The sequence below is a fragment of the Caretta caretta genome, chromosome 9 (genome assembly GCF_965140235.1).
Source record: "Caretta caretta isolate rCarCar2 chromosome 9, rCarCar1.hap1, whole genome shotgun sequence".
NCBI classification, from domain to species: Eukaryota; Metazoa; Chordata; order Testudines; family Cheloniidae; genus Caretta; species Caretta caretta.
Window position 1 is genome coordinate 84,099,957 of NC_134214.1, and position 21,362 is coordinate 84,121,318.

The 21,362-nt window shown below is 40.8% G+C and overlaps 1 protein-coding gene and 1 long non-coding RNA gene across 7 annotated transcripts in view; one reads left to right on the forward strand and one right to left on the reverse strand.

Moving 5' to 3' along the window:
- LOC125642259 (uncharacterized) overlaps positions 1-21,362 on the forward strand; it is a 45,721-nt gene that overhangs the window by 12,851 nt on the left and 11,508 nt on the right. The gene's annotated exons all lie outside the window — the stretch shown is intronic.
- SERTM2 (serine rich and transmembrane domain containing 2) lies at positions 8,549-19,895 on the reverse strand. Of its 6 annotated transcripts, none has more exons than XM_048863278.2 (3): positions 19,423-19,895; positions 18,351-18,421; positions 8,549-12,517 (listed from the first exon to the last, which is right to left on the reverse strand). In XM_048863278.2, the coding sequence occupies exon 3, from the start codon at positions 11,929-11,931 to the stop codon at positions 11,650-11,652; it is 282 nt and encodes a 93-aa protein (XP_048719235.1). In that variant the 5' UTR covers positions 11,932-12,517; positions 18,351-18,421; positions 19,423-19,895; the 3' UTR covers positions 8,549-11,649. The 6 variants fall into 6 exon arrangements, with proteins under 6 accessions (XP_048719235.1, XP_048719237.1, XP_048719233.1 ...); XM_048863280.2 differs by having other exon boundaries at positions 18,347-18,421; XM_048863276.2 differs by having other exon boundaries at positions 18,351-18,443.

Genomic DNA, 21,362 nt, shown 5'->3' on the forward strand with positions numbered 1-21,362 from the left:
TTTTCTTCAGGGCATCTTATTTTTCTTGGTGGAAGACAAGTTTGCTTACTTCCTGTTAGGCTATTAGCCTAAAAACATAGTTAAAGGGATCAAGTCTTAAGGAGACTTGTAGATACTTAAGTAACAATAATATACTGATTTCAAGCTGAATACTGCACTTCAAAAGAAGCTATGATAAAAAGAACCAGAGAGTTGTCTCTGTGGGTTTGTCTAGCACAAATGAACACTAATTAGTGTATTCTTTCCATTGGGGCTAGTCCATCATTTTGTCTAATTATGGTATGAATGGTAAAATCCGTCATTCTGTAAAGAACTAATTCTGAATAGAAATCCTAAAAATCTTAAACAACTCCAATTATAATGCATTTCTTAATACATTAGCCAGATAAAGTATATGCCATCTACTCACTACATTAAAATGCTCTAGGCATGAGAGGGAGAAACTGCAGTTATAGGAGACAAAAGAGAATATCAAATAACTTATTTGACCTCCTCTCAGCCTCACTATGGGCTTTTATTAAGTTTAAGGCCTGGTCTACACTTAGGAGTTTTATCAGCATAGCTATGGCAGCTAGGATATGATTTCATTTTTTTCCCCTGACATAGCTGTGTTGGTGAAAGCTCTAGCGTAGATGCAGTTATACTAGTATAACTTTACGTTTAAAAATTTAACTGACATAACTGTTTTGGCTAGAGGTATAACTTTATATAGTTTTTGGTAAAAAAACACAGATAAAAGCCCTAATATGGCTGCAGTTATGCTGGTATAAAGCTGATTTAGACTAGAATAGTTATTCCCCATTCTGTAGGGAATAGCTGTACTGCTGTCAATATATTCACATCATAAAACCACATCACAGCACTACTTAGCACATTTGTTGCCAGTCTCAACTGAGAGGCAGACAGGATGTTCCTGGGCCCTGAATTGCGCTGACCACAGAAGTGTCTCCTCATTGGGGTGCGGCAGTAACTTGTTCTGTGTAGAAAGGACTTCAGTTCCCATTGCGGCCAATTTAACAGCTTTCAGCAACATTAAATGCACTTAGTATGCAGATCTGGCAAACAGCAAAATAAAAATCTACTGGCTGTTAACTTTAGACAGGCAACTATGAAGGCAAACAAGGACATACGCTGAATGTATTCTTAGCCACAACTCCACAGGCCACATTCTTTGCTCTGGGGCTCATAGAGGGCACACTGTGATGTCATCGAGAGCCACCGGAGGGAAGAATTTATGTTCTTGGACCTGAAAAGCAGGCATGCTTAAGTCTGGTTTGGTGAAGTCAGGCTAGGGGAAACAAAGCTTAGAATGAAATCAGTTCTTCCCCTTCTGAAATCAACAGTCTCTGCAGGGTCTGTGAGGTTTTGTTTGCTTGCCTCTTTTCTTTCTCCATTCCCTGGAGCATGTCTGCATTGCAGACTGTTTACATTTAACTTTTTTCTCTCCACATCTATAATATGTCTTCCAACAGAGGATATAAAAAAAAAAAAAAGAGTCAAGCCTCAAACCACCGCTGGGAGGTAGTATCTCCCCCTTTTTACAGGTGGGGAGAGAGATGACATAGTAAGTCTGTGACCAAATTGGAAGAGAACCCAGATTTTCTGACTGTCAGTCCTGTGCTTCAGACCTCTTCTTCTCTCCAATATCCAGCACAGACTTGATTGGTGCTATTGAGGAGATTGAAAATGACAGTTAAGTTCCAAACCTCTGCTGTGGATTAGTCAAAAGAGTGCAATGACTGAAAAGAAAATAAACCAGTAGGGAATATAGCTGCAAGTCTTTCCAAACTCAACTCAGCAGAGGGTAGTTCTAGATTAGGAGTACTCTAATCATTCTTAAGAACAGGGTAAAAATCACGTAAGAATGAGATCACTGTACTTAAACATATTGCTAGACACCAGTGTAGTCAATACAGTGTTCTGTTCTGCGTTTCTAAACTAGCAACACCTATTAAAGAGACACTGTTAATATGAAAATTGCCTGAAATCTGTATTCCCATATCCACCTCTCTGGTGAAAGCTAATTATAACTCTTCACTCCTGAGAAAGGCCTCGCTTACTCACAAACACTGAGTGAAGGATCTTCCAGACTTACTAAAGAGAGAGAATAAACAGCCTTCCCAGAAGGGGTACTGCATGTTGTATTTATTTACAGATTTTTTTTTTTTAAAGAAAAGATAATTACTATCTGAAATGCCACCTGACTTACTCCAGGAACAGGCCAGTGTAAATAAACACACAGCTCATTTTAGATTAGCAAGCCACCCTGATTTCCACAGAAGGGGGCATTTGCCCACTATGATAATACAAATGATAATCACCACAGTGACAATGTATGCAATCTCCTGGGAGTCAGACAGTAGCTCCCAATGCTCCAAGTAGATGGGGATGTTGTTTGCTGGGTTTATCTTTTCTTAGTGGGTGGGGGAGGAGAATGTAAAAGAACCAGTACACACCTATGCATGAGGCTACAAAAAGTAAGCCTTTTTTTTTTGCCCATTTTTTTTTGCCTATCCATCTTCCCTTCCAAAAAAAAAAAAAAAAAAAATAGATAAACCCAGTAACTGAAAAGTCCCCCTATGAAAGTGACTCTCAGATTGGTCCGTGAGCATGTGATGACGGCCCATGGAGTGCTGGCTGATCACATGAGCTTGGCTCCTCCTCCTTTCACCTTTAAATCACATTCAAAGAAGCCAAAATTATATTAATTATCTTCCTGGTATTAATTTTTCTATGTAAGTGATTGTTATAGTTGCCAGAGCACCGATATGTCAACGTAAATGCAAGGGGAGGTGTATTTGAGACAGGCTCTCTCTACCTACATACACACATACATGAATATGTTTGTATAAAGGGGATATGGATAAACCAGGCACCTGCTGTAGTTGATCCTAGCCCAAGGGACAGCTTGCTAAAGGGGACTTATTAAAAATTGGTTGCTCCTGGGAGAAAATATGTCTCAGGCTCTCTGCATTCAGAAGACTTTGCCTGCCAATAGGGTCTAGTTTCTCATTTGCCTTCTGCTGTAATTTGGTTTGGATATTGCTTGTTTCTCAGATTCCACTGCCAGAGAGGTAACATAAATCTAAGTAACAAGTGAGAAATGCCTACAGTCTCTGGAACCACACGTTCCATTCCCAGCTGGGCTGACTCCATGCTTCATCCTTCCAGAGTAGATCTATTAAGGTCCATGAGGTTAAATGGGGAGACAGAATAAGTATGATCTAGGCAGCCAGCGTGCAAGCTACCCCAAGGTTGGCCCACTCCTATGTTCAAACCCTGACCCGGAAAAACCATCTCTTGCAGTAAGAGGGTAACTTAGTGTCATGCCTATTCAGTCCTTGGGCTCTTTGTTGTGACTGCCACTTATGATGGTGGTTTCCTTTTGTGATGGAAAAAGGACCGTCCGTGAATAGTGCTGTCTAGTCCAAGATTAGTTCCATATTTCACTGGTCTGTTAAGCCAGCCAGTGTTAAAAAAGGAAACCTATTATAATTTCTCATCAAGTATTTATCCTCATCTTCTACTTAGTGGACCATTTCTGGGGAGGGATATACAGTGAAGTTTATGATGACATAAATAAATCACAAAGCTAAGCACTAGGGAAAAAAAAAACAGTAGCACATTTAGGCATACAATGCATTCTTATTAAAATTCTGAGTTTTGAGCCTTATTAATTGAAACCACTCCCACTGCATTTTCCCCTTTTATAGGGCACTTACTAAGCTATGTGAGTTTCATATCTTTCTTCTTATATTCAGCACAAATACACATACTAAAAAAGCTTTGGTTTGGTCCCTGTTTTGTTTCTGGCTTTCTTTGTTTGTGACAGAGGAAAAACACACCTGGACTCTAGCTTTGTCTTCTTAAGTTACCCGTGTGTATCTTGTGATCTGTGATGAATCATTCCTGTGACCTGTCATGCATATCTTGCCAGCAGTCTGCATTCTGCTATGAATGGTTCTGTTAGTAAAGCACATAGCCTGCAGGAGGAAGCTAGGTGTTGCACATCTTTGAATACAAATGTCCACAGAGATGCACCTTTTTTTGTGCAGCCATCACTGTACATATTACTAGTCTCTCTTTTACCTGGTGTTTCTTCTACACAAGTGTAGAATCCATACTCTGACCTAGAAGGTTTGGTTGTAAATGTGTGCATACCGCAATGCCGGCTGCTCCTTGGTGGATGATCTTGGGCAAGTCACATCTGAGTGCTTCAGTTTCCCCAACTGGGAAAAAAGGGGCAACGATGTTGAACTATTAAGGCTCCTCAGTAGCCAGAGTGGTAATAGAGCTCAAGTATTTGTCTCCATGCCCTCGGCCTAACTCATGAACTCTCCCTTAGGTAGCTTGTTTCAGAATTGAGTGAAAGAGACTTTTCAAACACCACAAGAGTGAATCTATTTTTTTGTTCAAAATTTTCAATGAAAACTGAATTTTCAGAAGTGGTTTATATTTAGGGGTTGGTTCAGGAACTCTAAACCAGACAAAAGTCACCAGGGAGGAAAAATCCCACCTTGTAAATTTATTTTTAACAATCGCCTAGCCGTAGTAACCACACACTTAGCCAGTACATTATGTACACACAGTTGTCTTATTGTTTTGTTGCAAATAACTTCATTCTGGATCCAGAGGCAGGTGGTAAGGTGGGGAAATGTTGAATCAGGCTCTAACTTGATGGACAGTTACCAGCAGAAGTCAAACAAAGGCAAAGCAGTCTTGGCATTCTGATCCTGGCCAGCCTCTTTCTCCAATTATGGCTCTTCTAGTTGCAAATCTGTGTAGAGAGTCTGTCTCTGCTGTGCTTATCTGCCAGCTGTCATTTCAGTGTTGCTTCTACAGTAGAACTGCAAAGAGCTCTGAAATTCAGTACATGCTACAATAGTACATCAACGAAAACAAAGCATGTTTAGAACTCTCATTTTCCTCCGTTTCATGTCTATGTATTTAACAGCAAAAAAAAAAAGTTTATTTTTTTTTTTTTTTGCACAGTTGTGGAAATAACCTTTCCAACATGAGCCAAGTGAAACCCAATGTAGTGTTGTCTTCATGAATTCACAGACTGGCAGATTCAGTGCATCTAGGGCTGCTCAGAACTTTTCAGAGCTGTAGTAGGGTGAAAAAAATCTGTGAGCAACAGTGAAACTCACATTAGTTTCACTCTTGTTGCCAGATGGGGATGGGGGGAGGATTCCCCTGGGTGCCAGTCTCTGTACAGCAGCAGTCCATCAATGGGAGCCTTTTGTGCATTTAAACGTGCTTCAGCATCAGACAAGCCGGAGGTATGTTGACAGAACAATGTTTTGTTTTTTGTTTTGTTTTGCAATCACCTTGAATTCGTTTGAATTAAAGTTGCTAAGGGATGAGAAACTATAGTATGTCCTAAATATAGGTATGTCTTAATTTGCTTGATTGGCACCCGTGTTTGCCTAGCCTGGGTCTAGGCAGCCATACTGCAAAGTGGCACTACAGTTACTGTGTCCTCGCTGGTGCTCCACTCACCTGTGTCTTGCTAAGACTTCTGGGGGCATATCCCATGGTTCTCAGTGCTGCAGTAAGCTAAGCAGCCCTATGACTCTTTCCTAGTGAATTGTGGAAGAACTTGCCTGTCTCTCTGGGCACCCAGGGTGAATTGTGGGAAGGCATTGGAGGACTTTTGGCTCTCAGTTAATCTAGCCTGTGTCCTCGCTGCCAAGCGGATGTGGTGTCAGTCTCAGGCTTTAGCCTATGGCCATAGACAAGCCAACTTGGGTTCAAAGCATCACCAAAATCCGGGATGTGGCTTTTGTATGTGTGGTTGGCGGCGGGGGAATGAGGGGCAACACCTGAAGAAGAGCCCAGGTTAACTCTGCAGTGAAGAGGGACTCAAGGTGGGACTTGAGTTAGTTCAAGGACTTCAGGTATCATTTTTTCATACAAATGCCAAGTTTAAAATATTTTGTAGTGAATGGGCCAATGATTTAGATCAAATACCTAGGGCCTAATGTGGCTGTGAGGGAGGTAACCTTTCTTGAACCATATGTGGCCACAGTAGTGCTCCCGAGATGCTGAGCCTCAGTGCAGGGTGGAGAGAGAGCAGAGGCTGTGTGCCTGTGTGGGTTTGACTCACTTTTGCAGAAAATTGACTGAAAGAATGACTGGAATCGTGAAGTTTATATAAAATTTATTTCTCATGAGTCCTTATTCTAGCCAGATCCCTGAACTTCTACTTGATCCCTAAAGTTAGGTGTCACCTCCCTCTAGCTTAGAACTGGATGGGGCTTCCTGTAGGAGCCATCAGTGCCTCTGTCTAGGTTAGTCAGAGGGACACTCCACATTTCCCTGCGTTGGGTTCACTGCTTCTCTAGTGCTTGCAGTTGCTAGGGAAGACACTAAGAAAATGAGGCCAGAAATTGAAACCAGGGTATGCCCTAGTTATTTATTTTCCATTAATAGTTTACACTCTAAAGATTTGGCTGTTAGTAAGTTTGTAGTCTATTAAAAGTTGTTATACTACTTAAGTCCTATAGCACCAAACCCTTAAATGGGTCATCTGAATAGATCCCTGTGTCTGTAAAACCATGAGAGTGAGTGTCAACTGGTTGGCTGCTAGGAGTACAAAGTCATTCTGGACCTTATTGGAAAAATAATTTTAAAGTGACCGCTCTAAAATAAGTGAAAGACACTTACAGTTTGCAAACAATAAAATAATTGGAGAAAGTAACAAAGACCATTCTTGAGGTCCATGTGATTAATCTTTTTTTCCCCCTCTCCAGTTGATAAATTTACATAAAAGCTAAATTCACATTGATGTCCATATAGGCATTATTTATAAATTGTATCTGAATTGGACAGACCCCTTCCTGATTGTCACTAACCCACTTCCACTCTTAGCTAAATATAATCTACAGCTGAATGAGTTCCTCCTGCCTATATCTAAGAAGATCCCAGAACACCTTTGATAAAAATCACTCTGCCAAAAACAAGTTTAACATTATTGTTCATGCAGAACGTTAACTGCCTTGGAAGATGGACTTAATCTTCCTCTGTTGCGAAAGCACTAGGGGAAATCTGCACATAAAGCAATCCAGGGAGAGGGGAGAAGAACCTAGTAATCTAGAGTTAACTTTTCATTCCACTTTTTGCATATTCATTTTGAAGCCTAGGCAAATGGTAATTTTTTTAAAAAAAGCACCAGGGTGAACTTTAGTATCTATAAACTTCTCATCTTCCTTTTGGACCTTCATTGTCTCTACAGATCTGAGGGTGATGAAGGTCACAAAGCCCCTCATAGAGTCTAAAGTTTATGCTCAATGCCTTGAAGCCATGACTGTAAAACAGCACCAGTGCATGTATAATGTTTGTGTCATGAATGAATGCTGCTGTAAAATATTAGATTCATATCCAGATCTCCACAGTTAGATAGATAGCACCTGAAAACTGATATGGGAGATCCCCTAGCTTTGCTTGATTCCTGTAGAGGAAGAGGTCCTAAATCCTTTCTCAGCATCTCTTGTGTATTTATCAATATGTATAAGAATACACCTGAATGCTTTTTATGTGTCATTTTTACAATCCTTTCCAAGCATGCTAGAAGTATCAAACAGCCACCATCACTTGTGGATTTTTTTCCCATCAGAGACCCCCACCATGAAAGTTAATAGAGAGTGATTGGACAGATTGTGAATCAGGATTTTTAGCTCTTAAGGTATGTTTGTATTTGAATCTTTTGCTGTGTTTTAACATACATTCATTATGTGGTGAAACATGACTGTAGATGGGTGTGGGGTGGGGAGAGGATTCTTGGCAACCTTTTGGCTAAATATGATGGAAGAATTTTTGAGGACTATTAAGGGCAGTTGTGATGGCTTCTGTTTCCTGATGATTGTGAGTTTGAGTAAGGTTATCAGATTCGAACAGGGCTGGACTGTAACCTTACAATCCAGCCTAAGAAAGAGACCCTACCAGGAGAAGGGTCGGAACCAAATCAGGACTCAGTCAGTCAAGCCTGGTCTTTTGCTCTAGAGTAGAAGTGATCTGACTGCAAAGGCTCTGGCAATGCAGAGTATGGGGGCTCCTTATGTTCCCTTATTCTCCTGCATGGGTGCACAGTAGTACCTTAATTCTGTGATTCTCCAGCAGTCCTAATGATTCAGTTGAAATCAGTGGGAGCACTGGAGGAGTATAGTACTCCTCCACGTGAGCCCTACTATGAGCTGCTGGCCCTGTGCACATTATGGTAATAGTATAAAGCAGTCAGCTGATTCAGAATTGATGTATAGTGTTTCTCTTAGGTTTTATAAAAATATTTTTTAGCAGATGGACAAGTGGGAAGCAAACAAATAAAGCTTGTGGAGGGAAAAGGTGGTGAAATGAGACCACAACATTACAGATCCAGCAACTCAGTGCTTAAATTGCAGTCGTCATTCAACATAACCAAACCAATACCAAAGCCCACTGAATCCTTATGACTCGAATAGACCCACAAAGGCAAATTCCAGCCAGCAGTCCCTTTCCCCGGAAGGCCCATGCTCTTGAAAATTACAAATAGGAACAAAAAGACTACAAATGGAGAACACGTGTTTTATTTGTTTCTTTGAGAAATGCAGGCTTTAAAATCTGCTAGCCTTGAAAAAGACAAGGAGTGCATACAATGTGCATATGTTTTTTCTAACAAAAATATATATAGGTCTTATGTAAATAGCCTATCGAGGGAGCATACCAGGCATAGGGCATACTGAGCTGAACAGCTACTTGCTGTCTGAAATGGAGACAAACAACATTAGAAGGGAAAAGTGATGCTGTATGTTGGTAGCTCTGGCTGCCTTTCCTGGCAGTATTGTATACAAATATATTATCTGCCCAAATATAATATATGATTAAATATAAATGGATCAACCTTTCATTTACAATATATTTATTAAATCAATTTTTGAATAAGAGTACTTTTATGAGTTAAAATATTTTAACAGAAAGTTAAGGGCCCCAATCTGCCACTGAATTAATTGCTATTAGGATTGGGCTGAAAATCAATTTGTCTGTCATTATTCTTTGTACTAAAATGTCTTCATTAAATAGATATATCTGCAGCTCTCTCTGTTTCTTGGGAGTAAAACTTTTCCTTCTCTGGGTGGCTGTGATAGAAGATTATTGTTTCTCAGAGACTGTTAATTGCCACATGGGTTAAGGAATGGTCAGAATCCTACGGTTCTTGTACACTTTTAAAAGGGTCCTGAAAAAGATGGCGGTGGACTTAAGATTGCATGGGGTAAATACATATTTTAGCCAGTATTCTGTGCTTTTGCTGCTGAAAGAATGAAACTGTATCAAGTAAACCTTTTTTTATATTGTTAAACATACATGACAGCATGGCTCAGTTAGTAGCAATCTGGTTTAGCAGGATTTAGATTAAATCCTACAACAAGTAGAATCTGGACTCCTAAGCAGTGCTGATAGAGCTGCACAACAACAGGGAGAGTGCTGTACCGTCCCTCAGATGAACTGTTAAGCCAGGGTCCTGTCTAGTAGGCGCTCAAGTGATGATCCCATGGCACAAGAGTACAGGATAACCTGTGACCTGGCCTACATTTCTCTTCCAGGCAAATACATTCTAATGTCCAAGGCTATGTGGAAAATATTGCTGAAAGTATATTGGATGTTGTGTTTCCTTTCATAGTTACTACACTAACTGTTTTCCCCATTGAGCCTGCACCTCATGGAGTATGCTGAGTACAAAAGGTGCTATTCTACATGGAGAAAGAGTCTTCCAGTCAGAACAGCAGTGACAATAATGCTAATCCTTGCTGTGGACCATTCATGACCACTGTGGTTTTAGCATCTTGTTCTTCCCCATAGAGAGATAAAGAAGCCAGACTCCTAGTCAAAAACAACCCATCGAACAACTGACCCATAAGGATAAAGAAATCACAATTCCCGAAGCATTGGAAGAACAAGTTCTTGTTGTTGTTACAGGTCTGTAGAGTCAGTGTCATTGCTAATTTTAGCACTGTTTGTGTGTGGGGAGTTTGCACTTTCAGGCCCTTGGAGAGAGAAGAATTGGCAAATGATTGTATATAAAGTGGAAAGCACAAGGGAGTTTTATCACAAGGCTAGATTTAGACAGGAGCAAAGGAGGTAAGATGTGCTAGTTAAAATCCATGGGGAAGCACCTGCCCAGTAAACATGAGTTTAAATGATCCCTATCTAAGAAGTGTTGTTATAAGGGATAGTGGCCCAACAGAATTGAGATGCTATATTTGATTGCCATCTTTCTGATCCATGTGAAGAAAGTCCTTATTTTTTTCCATAGAGTATTGTGTGTTTATATAGAGAGACGTTAAAAGGACATTCCCAGCATATTGTTTCATAATTTTAGATATTTTTTTCTTACTGTTCCAGTTGATCTCTTGGAATCTTGCTCTCCTATTTCAGTGCTCATATTTTCCTTTAATTTTGTATGCACACTAGTTGGTCATTTAGGATAACTCCAGAGTACAGAGCTGTGCATGCTGATTTATTATTGCAGTGTGGGGCCTTGGCATTCTCTTCCCTTTCCCTTCTCCCCTGCCCCCGTATCCTTGGGAGAAAAGTATTGGGAGTTTTAGCGTGTTTCTGGAGATGACAGATAAAGCTACATGGAGATGACAGAGAGGTCCAAGTTCAGAACAACCTTATCACTGTTAGCAATGTCCACTTAATTCACTAACATTAAATAGGATTTTAATTACTGAGTGACATTAGGAAAGCTGAAAGAAATGAACCTAATTTTAGGGAATGCAGTTCCTGCAAAGGAAGGGCAGGGACACAGAGGCAGTGTGTCTTCTGAATATGACTCATGCTGCTTGATTCATGCAAAGAACTTTACCTCTTATTTTCTTTCATTCTGAATGAGCTGCCTCTTTCTGATAATTGGAATGCACTATTCACTCTTTGTTTGATTCTTAATGTCTGAAAGTAATAGCCCCAGTATATGATGCACATTGGCCTTATAGCAGGAACGCTTGTCTATTTCCAAAATTGCATTTTGCAAATGTGCTATTCCAAGTGGAAAAAACACCATTTAAGATTTTCCTTCTTGAATGGGATGGATGTCTGGGGATTTTCACACCACTATTCATTTTCCTTATGTGCCCTGTGGGCTCTTTGAGCCTGCACCACAAATTAACTTTGAGTTCAAGTCGCTTATCAGGCGAAGAATCTCCTCTAACAATAGAAGGGAAGATAACTCAGCAAATACATCTTTCAGAAAATATTCTTGTATGTTTTTGGTTTTTTGGCTGTCATTATAGTAGCTTTTATCATTTGGATTAAGTCTTTTCAGGAGGAGCCGAGTCTCTCCTGAGAGCAACTAGGCTTCTGTGGTCTAGATTTTATTTAGGACATGTGCTCCATATTCTGATAGAAACCAAACTTCTCAACACATGTTGCTTGCAGTCTTCAGGGGGCAGGAGTGTTCTAAGCCTACTGGATATTTTATGACTGTCAGTTCACAAATGAGTCAAATGATACTGCCCTAGATGCTGAAAATGTTTGTTTGATACATGTGGAGTACATTGCAGAGCAGAGTGGGCAGGTGGGAGTTCTCTTCCCCACAAAGCACACGCATATTTTGCCAAACAAAAGGTGCTTTGTGAGCCATGCAGCTCTTTCCTCCTGCCTGTTGCTTCTGTCTCATTGAATGCTAGGAATCCTGCTGTGCATTTCTACATCTGTAAACTGGTGTGCATTCTCTGTGCTTTCTGGAGAGGTGGTGATTGGGGAGATCACGTGCTTCAGGCGTAAGAGCATGGTGAAGAGTAGTATGAGAAGGATGGCCAGGAGCGTTAGGAACAAGCCAACGTACATGTACAGGTTGGCATATTTATCTGCTGTCGTGTTTACTTCTGTAGCCAGGGTTGGCAAGTGGACACGGCCAGTAAGATTTCCACGGTATTTAAAATAAATCTCAGTCATTGCTCACTCTCAGGTTTTGTCCATTTTCTCTATTCACCCTTAAAATGTTGCCTTCCTTCACCCATTTCATGAAGAAAATCCAGAAAGGGGGTTTACACCTGAAAGTGGATGCTGACCAGAGTTCTGTAGTGAAAGCACAATTGTGTTGGTTGTGAGATCTTCACCCCACTTGGTTAAGCAAACTGCTCTACAGGAGCCTTTGGAAGTCATTTCTCACATGCCCCATTAGAGATCGATTTTTGTTGTTATAACTTCTTATGCTGTCAGAGTTTTAATTTGCCCAAATCTCTTTAGTCCTCTTCTGGAACTAACAGATCTGAGTTGCTGCCGGGCTTAGCTCTATACAGGCTTTCCTTTTTGAACAAAGGAAGTGAACTTTCTGCCAACCTATCACGTTGCAGATGATTTATTCCTGGGTGACCTGGCAAGCTTGTTTTATCTCTTGCTAATATGGTTGATGATCTCCACTCTCCAAAGTTATGGATGTCAGTGATTAGGTGAAGGAGAGTTTGGAAAAAATGGGGTCTTTTCCACTTTCCACATTGAACTGATTCTGTAATTAGGGTCAGTCAAAACCGCTTCCTTTCTAAAAGGGAAAGAGATAACAAAGAGAATTAGTAAACCCAGTTTGTACTGTACTCTCACCATACCAACCTGACAGATAAAGGATAATATGAAATTGGTATCTGATCTGATCGCTATTAGAGCATTGCATTTCCAGGGGTATGAACTGAATTCGCGGACATGTTGCTGTGAGCCATTTGGTAATCCGGAAGAGCATTATGTGTTTACAAAGGTTCTTTATACCTTTAGAGGAAGGGTACTGTTACTCTGCATAATTCACTATTGTTTCCTATTCTAGTATTCTGTGTTTGTGGGTTAGGGAAACACCCACTGATTATACAGATGTGGGCCATTAAAACTAATGGAGGAAAAGATATGAACCCCACTGCCTTCCTACACATAAAGCTCTGCATGTGTCATCTCAGCTATAACTTGAGAAGCATACTGCTGGCACAGAGTGTCCTATGAGCAGCTGAAGCTCTGCCAGTGTGGACTGGGTCCTGTGTACAAGTGCCCACTTACCTCCCACAAGCAAAGCTGGTCAGAAAAGGGATTCCCATCCCATGGGAAATTCTGACATTTCAAAAACTGATCTCATTCCAGATTGTAACAATGAAAAATTTCCCATGCAACAGAAAGTCCAAAAATATTTCTCTTAGGAAACCTCAACATGTTTTGTTCTGATAAGGTAAAAACATTTTGTTAATGCTGAAACATAATGTAAAATATCTAATATGCACACATTAAATATTAAAATGTTAACTCACATGATTAACTTAAAAAATTAATTGTGATTACAAAAATTAATCATGATTAATAGCAGTTTTAATCCCACTGTTAACCAATAGAATACCAATTGAAATTTGTTAAATATTTTGGATGTTTTTCTACATTTTCATATATATATTGTATTCTGTGTTGTAATTGAAATCAAAGTGTATATTATTTTGTATTATAAATATTTGCACTGTAAAAATGATAAACAAAAGAAATAGTATTTTTCAATTCACCTCATACAAGTAATGTAGTGCAATCTTTGTCGTGAAAGTGCCACCGTTCCAGAGGACATGCTTCCATGCTGATGACACAAGTTAAAAAAATAAGGCATGAATTAAATTTGTGACTGAACTCCTTGGGGGAGAATTGTATGTCCCCTGCTCTGTTTTACCCTCATTCTGCCATATATTTCATGTTCTAGCAGCCTCTGATGATGACCCAGCACATCTTGTACATTTTAAGAACACTTTCACTGCAGATTTACAAAACGCAAAAAAGGTACCAATGTGAGATTTCTGAAGATAGCTACAGAACTTGACCCAAGGTTTAAGAATCTGAAGTGCCTTCCAAAATCTGAGAGGGATGAGGTATGGAAGAGTAACACTCCGATATGGAAACTACAGAACCCAAACTACCGAAAAAGAAAATCAACCTGCTGGTGGCATCTGACTCAGATAATGAAAATGAACATGTTCGTCCACACTGCTTTGGATTGTTATCGAGCAGAACCCGTCATCAGCATGGACTCATGTTTCCTGGAATGGTGGTTGAAGCATGAAGGGACAAATGAATCTTTAGAGCATCTGGCACGTAAATATCTTGTGACGCCAGCTACAACGGTGCCATGAGAACGCCTGTTCTCACTTTCTGGTGACATTGTAAACAAGAAGAGGACAGCATTATCTCCTGCAAATGTAAACAAACTTGTTTGTCTGAGCGATTGGCTGACCAAGAAGTAGGACTGAGTGGATTTGCAGGTTCTAAAATTTTACATTGTTTTATTTTTGAATGTAGGTTTTTTTGGTACATAATTCTACATTTGTAAATTCAACTTTCATGATAAAGAAATTGCACTACAGTACTTGTATTAGGTGAATTGAAAAATACTATTTGTTTTTTTACAGTGCAAATACTTGTAATCAAAAATAAATATAAAGTGAACACTGTACACTTTGTATTCTGTGTTGTAATTGAAATCAATATATTTGAAAATGTAGAAAATATCCAAATATATTTAAATAAATGGTATACTATTGTTTAACAGTGCGATTAATCGTGATTAATTTTTTTAATCACACGATTAATCACAATTAATTTTTTAATTGCTTGACAGCCGTAATTTCAACATTATTGAAACAAAACAAAGTGAAACATCTTAATTTTGATATAAATGCATTTTCAGAGGGAAAACAGTTCTGTCTTTTTTTCTTAACCAGTTCTTCCCACAAGTCAGTGCCACATTCTTCTCTGGAGGGAAAAAGGCTAGCTCTAATTCTCTGTGGGTCCAGGACCGGCTTCAGGCACCAGCGTTCCAAGCAGGTGCTTGGGGCGGCAATCTACAAGGGGCGGCAGTCCGTGTGCTCGCGGCGGTAAATCGGCGGTAGCTTCTATGTTCAGCCGTCCACGGCGGCAGTTTGGCATCAGCTTCTATCTTCAGCCACTCGCTGTGGCGGCAATTTGGCACACTGCTTGGGGCAGCAAAAACGGTAGAGCCGGCCCTGTGTGGGTCCCATCAGTACTACCACTTAGCTGGCTTGGGTGTTACTGAAGGGCTGAACACAGTGTCTCCACACCACTCCCAGCGTTTGCTAGGATCCCCCTTGGTTTCAAACAGTTTAAAAACAGATAAAAGGATAACTTAAGGAATAAATGGGCCAGATCCTGCTGGATGATAGAATGGTCAAAATGGGCTGTACTGCTGGCTTAAACAGTCAGCTGGGGATTCCCCTAGAATAATTCCTGAGTTGGTTATCTGGCTGTGTTCCACCCACTGGGGTGTAGAGGCAGGAGGGGGCATGGTTAGAGTGTGCTGCTATGAGTTCTGTCAGGCCCTGAGCCAGCCCCTAACCTAAACCAGCCCCCATCGGGCCTCATGATCTGGGGGAAGGAAAAGTCGAATAAAGCCATTTGTCCAGCACACCTGGGAGTTTGATTGTTCTAGGGCTATTTGCAATGCGCAGCGTCGTGATGGTTACTGCAGAATAGTGCAAATCCCTGGGGACTAAGCATGCAACATCCCCAGCAAGTTGCATTTCTGTGGGGCTGGCATGTGAAGGAACGGCACTAGGAATGAAAGGTGGGATTTTCAAAAAGCACCTAAAAGACTTAAGTCCCTTTAAAAGTCAATGAACTTGAGCATCTAAGTCTCCTAGGTGCTCTTGAAAATCTCCCTTGAAATTCTCTCATGACGCAACCATTGGGCTGTCAGGATAGCAAAAGCTTGTTTTGCCCAAGCAGCTAAAATAATTAATTTGCATTGTAGACTATCCCTTTTTATGCCAAATGAATTTCTCATGGCCAAGTTACAAACTTTCCAAGAAATCAAAGGTTTATAGGAAATGCTGAGAAATGCTCACTTACATTGGCACAGACAGCACTGTTATAATAAATGCAATTTTAAATCAAGGGTGGTTTATGAGCACATAATTGTAGGCCTTCCTGACGGCAGAGGATAAAATAAAACGGTATGTTTTTTCAAAGTGTTTGTTTGGATTGTCCTTTCGCAGCTTAGAAAAATACTATTTCTGAAAGTTTCAAACAGGCTTTATTATTCCTTTTTCTCTACCCCAACCATCTTCTATCGATCTCTCCAGACTTCCCAGACGGCTTCAGCAAAAAAAGCGCCACTGAAAACAAACAAACCCCTTGGACTTCTGCAGCCTGTGAGCCCTGCGTTTGAGTCTGGTTTTACGTAGCCTTTGGCACATATTATTTTAATTGAATTAAGGGCATAAGGATGACATTTAAACTTCAGCAGCAGTCCATGGGCCAGATGTGCTACACCAGTGTATATCCAGAGTAACGCCTTCAGTTTAGGTTTACACCTATGCAAATGATACCCTACACCTCCAATTTTGAAATCCCTTTTGAAAGCAGGAGATCTTGTGATATTTTGGTGGATTCCCAGCTTTTTTCTCTCTTGAGGTTTCTTCCATTCTTATTACTTATTAACCTGTCCAGGCAGACTGGGGCAAAGCTCTTGTTGATGCAAGTCCCCTGGAATTAGTGCAGTTGCACCAGAGATAAATCTGGCCCATTCCATGTTTTTTAAATACTTCAGCACTCCTGGAAAACCAGAATGTAAAGAACAAGGCCTAGATTTCAAAAGTGGCTAGTGATATTGGGTGCCTTGGTTTTGGAGCCCAAAATGATGCCCTAGAGGGGCCTGGCTTCCAGAGGGCAGGTGCTCAGCACTTTCTGAATATCAGATCGCTTTATGTTGTCTCAAATTGAACACCTAAAATTTGAAGCAGCCAAAATCACTTCTGACTTTGGAAATGTGTTTTCATAAGCCTATGTATAAAATACTATATAAAGGCTTGTGAGGCCCACATTTCTAATGATTTTGGCTGCCTCATATATAAAATGTAAAACATAATATGGGTGCCTTTCTCTGAAACAAAGTGGTTAGTAACACAGCTCACGTGTTATTAAAGAACTTAGTACTTTTCCATTCTTAATCTGATGCGTGTCTATTTATCCTTCATATGAAAAACAGAAAGACAGGAGACTTCTGGGAGGTGATAGTACAAATGAATTCATATCCAGTATGGGGTGAAGTTCACATTGGTGGAGACTGCCAGCAGAAGCACCCTGGACTATGTGAGCCCCATGCTGGAAACACTCCCCTGTGTGTCACAGGGTCTCAGTGCTGTCCCCACATAGGCCAGCATGGAGAGCAGGGGCGGGGCCAAGAATCCGTGTTCCCAAGGATGCTGGCATCTTACCACGCTAAGTGGCATTGGTGTGGTGATAGTGGGGGCTGCCACTGCTATTTCAGCACACAGGCTGCAGCAGAGGACTTGAAGAATGAGGCTGTGCTACAGCCCTGGACTTTGGCTCTGAGTGGGTGGGGGCAGTAAATTTCACTCCCATAATTCCCACACTTTGCCTGAATAAAGCATGAACTTTCTCCGTGAAGAACAGACTCACTGTTTGTAGCTAGTAGGAAACACAGGATATGGCGGGAGCTTGTTTAATTACACCTACTTTAATACTATATGATTTCTCCACCACTGCCGAAGTGCAACCAATGTGTAGTCTGACATGCTATGAGTAAAGTGCAGAACATTGTCCTTACCCCATGTCTGTAGCTGTCTCAGCTGGTAGAGAAAACTGAAATCTGCGTCTCCCTAAAGACCAGAGTGGCTAATGGCTTGACATACTTCTGAAAATTAGACTGTATAATGCTAAGCACATTAGGAGTTCAAGTGCAACAATTAATTCCAAGCCAAGAGTTTGAATTAATAGAAGTAAGAGATTAATAGTGGAGATTTAGCATGGATTTTTATTACTTGTCGTCTGATTGATATAGAATTGCAGGTAACATCTGGAGACTTCAGCTTCATTTGGACTGTTGAAAGTAGAGAAATTACCTATATCTTTTCCAGAAAGGAAGCAGTTACCAAGATCAGCCAAAGAGCATTTCAATGCAAAATATAAGAATTTGAAATGACTAGCAGGTATTTCAATGTGCAGATCTTTTTGGATACTTGCTTTAGTTTTACAAAGACTGTTATTAGCAGAAAAGGCTCAGGAGCAGAATTTCAATGTATTTTCTGTAGCCATTTCATCCCACTAGCTAGCCGTGGCAGCTGGGTTGTTTAACAGCAGGTAAGCAAATCTGATATGCAAAGAGGCTGCACAAAGCCAATTTCCAAAGCAGGTTAAGATCTGAACTGTCTGATTCAGAACCGAGTAGGCGAAGACCTCCCTGCCCTGTTTTGGGAGCCTCCAAATTAATCGTCAGACTAACAGACATTTATTAAAGTGCAGTGCACCAGAAGTAAAAACCAAATTCCCTAAAAGATCTAAGTTCTTGATCAATATTTGTTAATTCAGAACAGGATCTGACCTACTTGGAAAATATGGTCCAATCCTGGGAGCTGCTCACGCCCTCGGCTCCTCATTGATGTTAGTGGATGAGGCCCTTTGAGTCCAAACAGATAGTTCTGTCATAACAATTCTGTAATTACTTTTGAGAAATTATTTAAATTAGACAAGTTCTGTAGTTTAATAAAAAAAATCAATAATGGAAATGGAGGCTTAAAACAAACTAACATCAGAGCACTTTCCCTCGCCATACGTAACAGACATACAGAGGGCCAAGGTGCTGAAGTCATTCACCTCCCAATGAAGCCAATATTTGCTGAGGGATCTCAGCACGCTCAGGATTTAGTCTGTTTTTAATGACCCAGACCTGACCCACCCCATGTCTTGCTTCTATAGCAAAGGAAGAGAAATAATGATTTTCAAACCCTGCAACACAATAAGTATGGCCAGGATAAAACCAATGCATAGCTAGATAACTGCAGTAAATGCTCTTATCTTAGATAGATGCTTCCATTCCTTTGATGAAGTGAGCTGTAGCTCACGAAAGCTCATGCTCAAATAAATTGGTTAGTCTCTAAGGTGCCACAAGTACTCCTTTCCATTCCTTTGCTTTCTTTCCACTATCAGTTTAAGTTTTAATAGGTAGCAAAGGATCCTTGAAACTGAGGACAACAATTGTGAGCTGTTTTTGCTGTTCCATCCAGTACTAAAACTATCACAGAGAAATGAGAACAGGATTGAACAGGACAATTATTACAGTAAGAGGCGCAGTTTGAAACCACCAACGTGGGCTTTCCTAAGCTAGTAGTTCAGTCCTCCTTTGCCTGGCTGGCAGAAGCAGAAAGACCCTGGTACAGAGCACAGTGTGCTTTATAAGTTACACTTTAAAAAAATGTTGAATAAACACAAAAAAGCATTGAAATGCCATTTCCATCAGTTTCTTGCATTTTCCCCAGTGGGAATTTGGGGGCAAGGGTCTCTTCTTTCGTTGGCAGATGGTATACTTTTGTTTTGACGCCAAAGCGTAAACTAATGTGTCTAAGCCTCAGCTATGCCAGCATATAGGAAAATAGTCAAGAATTTAAAGAGCATAATTACCTTTCCTAGCAAGCAGGATTGGTGGGAAGCATCTGGTTCAGACCTTGGACTTGCTGAGAATTTGTCTAGGAACATCTCCCCCCACTAGCTGGGTCTTCGGAAGAAATATTTGCTGTCTTACTGCTGGAGCTAGAATATCTTCTTTCGAACAAGCATGTGGAGTGCACTTTCTCCTTCTCTGCTCTTGAAGTAAATGTTTTGCTGCGTGACAGGCAGGGGCGACTCTTATTCCAGCTCTTGAGATGCCAGCCGACAGACTGATTTAACCGCATAAATGCTGATATTCTTCCTTCATTCAGCAAGGGAGGGTGGGGAGAGTCTTCTGTTCATGTGCCTGAACGCTTGAATGGAAACAGCCTTAGCCAGACCGTTCCCTCCTTCAGCTGCTGTAGGCAGTTGTTAGATTGTAGAAGGAAAGGTAGCTCTCCAGCACTGCTGCTACCTCTCCTCAATAAGGAGAGAGGGAGGAGAGACCAAGAGCAAAGAGGCTGCAAGCTACACTGTGAGCAAAGTTTGTGCAAGCCTCTTTTTAACTCTTTAGAGCCCATGGGCTGTAAACCAGTCCTGCTATTTGACCAGGCTGCTAGATATGAACCTTGGAGGAGAGACTGGTTAACTGTGTTTCGTAGGAGAGTACACAAGTTTTTATTTAATGCCCAAAGGTGTTTTTTTTCCTAGAAAAAATCTCCACTGTCTTGTGGAGGAATCTAATGATTCCTTCTGTCTCTAGAATCAGTGTCATTTACAAGATGAGAACATTGTAATCATACCTAAGCATGGCTTCACCTTGTTGTGGATTGGAATGAGAAATGTGATTTCTATGCTTGGTATCTTGTGACTTTCTATTGGCTCTTTTCTCTGATAACAGAGGTAAAGCTATGGTATAATGCTATAGTTAGCACTTACATAGCACCTCTCCTCTGAGGAGCTCAAAGCATTTTACAAACACAAATTAAGCTCCACAGACCCTCTGTGAGGTTAGGTAAGTCTTTTCACTACTTGACAAATGTGGGAATGGAAGCACCGAAAGTTTTAAGTGATTTACCCAAGATTGCACAGTGAGTCAGTGACAGTCAGGACAAGAACTAGAAATCTCAATTCACTGCTCTAGCCAGCAGGCCAGTGTTTCTAAACCCTTTTCAGATTGGTGACCTCTTGTTTAAAGTCAAATCTTTTCAACTCCTTTCATTTACTGTACATGTAAAAATGCATCCATGATAACAATAAGCCTATCTAATTTGTGTGTGTGTGTGTGTTTCAAAAGGTTGACACAGCATACTTGAGCTTGAAGGGTAAGGGTGTGCAGGGAGTGGGGGAGTGAGATTTGATTGAAATAAAATTTTCAGTGCTTTGCAACCTCCCCCACCATTGACTTTCCTGACCCCAGGGGGATGGTGACACACAAGTTGTGAACGCTTGCACTGGAAAACCATCTCACTCCTCCACACTGCGGAGAGAAGGACTGTACTGGGAGGGGCTGCTTCCTCTGCTTATCAGAGGGGTAAGGATCATAGTTGCTGGAACTAGGGGTGACTGCTGCACCCCCGGCTTGAAGTGGTTTCATTATATACAGGGTTTACAGTTTGGTTCATTGATTCTCAGCATCCTCACTATACAAATTGTTCCAACATCCTGGTAAGGATCAGACTGGGACAAGCCCATGCAGGTGGGAGGTTGTATGGTGGGAAAAGATAAGGTTGTGATAAAGCAGCACTTCTCTCCTATGCTGCTTTGGATCATAGGAGGACTAGGAGAAGGGGCCACATGCTACCCCTCAGCAAGAAGATGAAGAGGTATGGTAGAGCATAAACAGTGAATAAAGCAGGGGGAAATAGAAGCTCTATCTGCCTCACTCTCCAAACAACGGCTACGAAAGTTTTGTGCTAACAATGTTAATTTGGGGAGAGAGAGATTTTCTTACATTCCCAATGCCCAGGCAT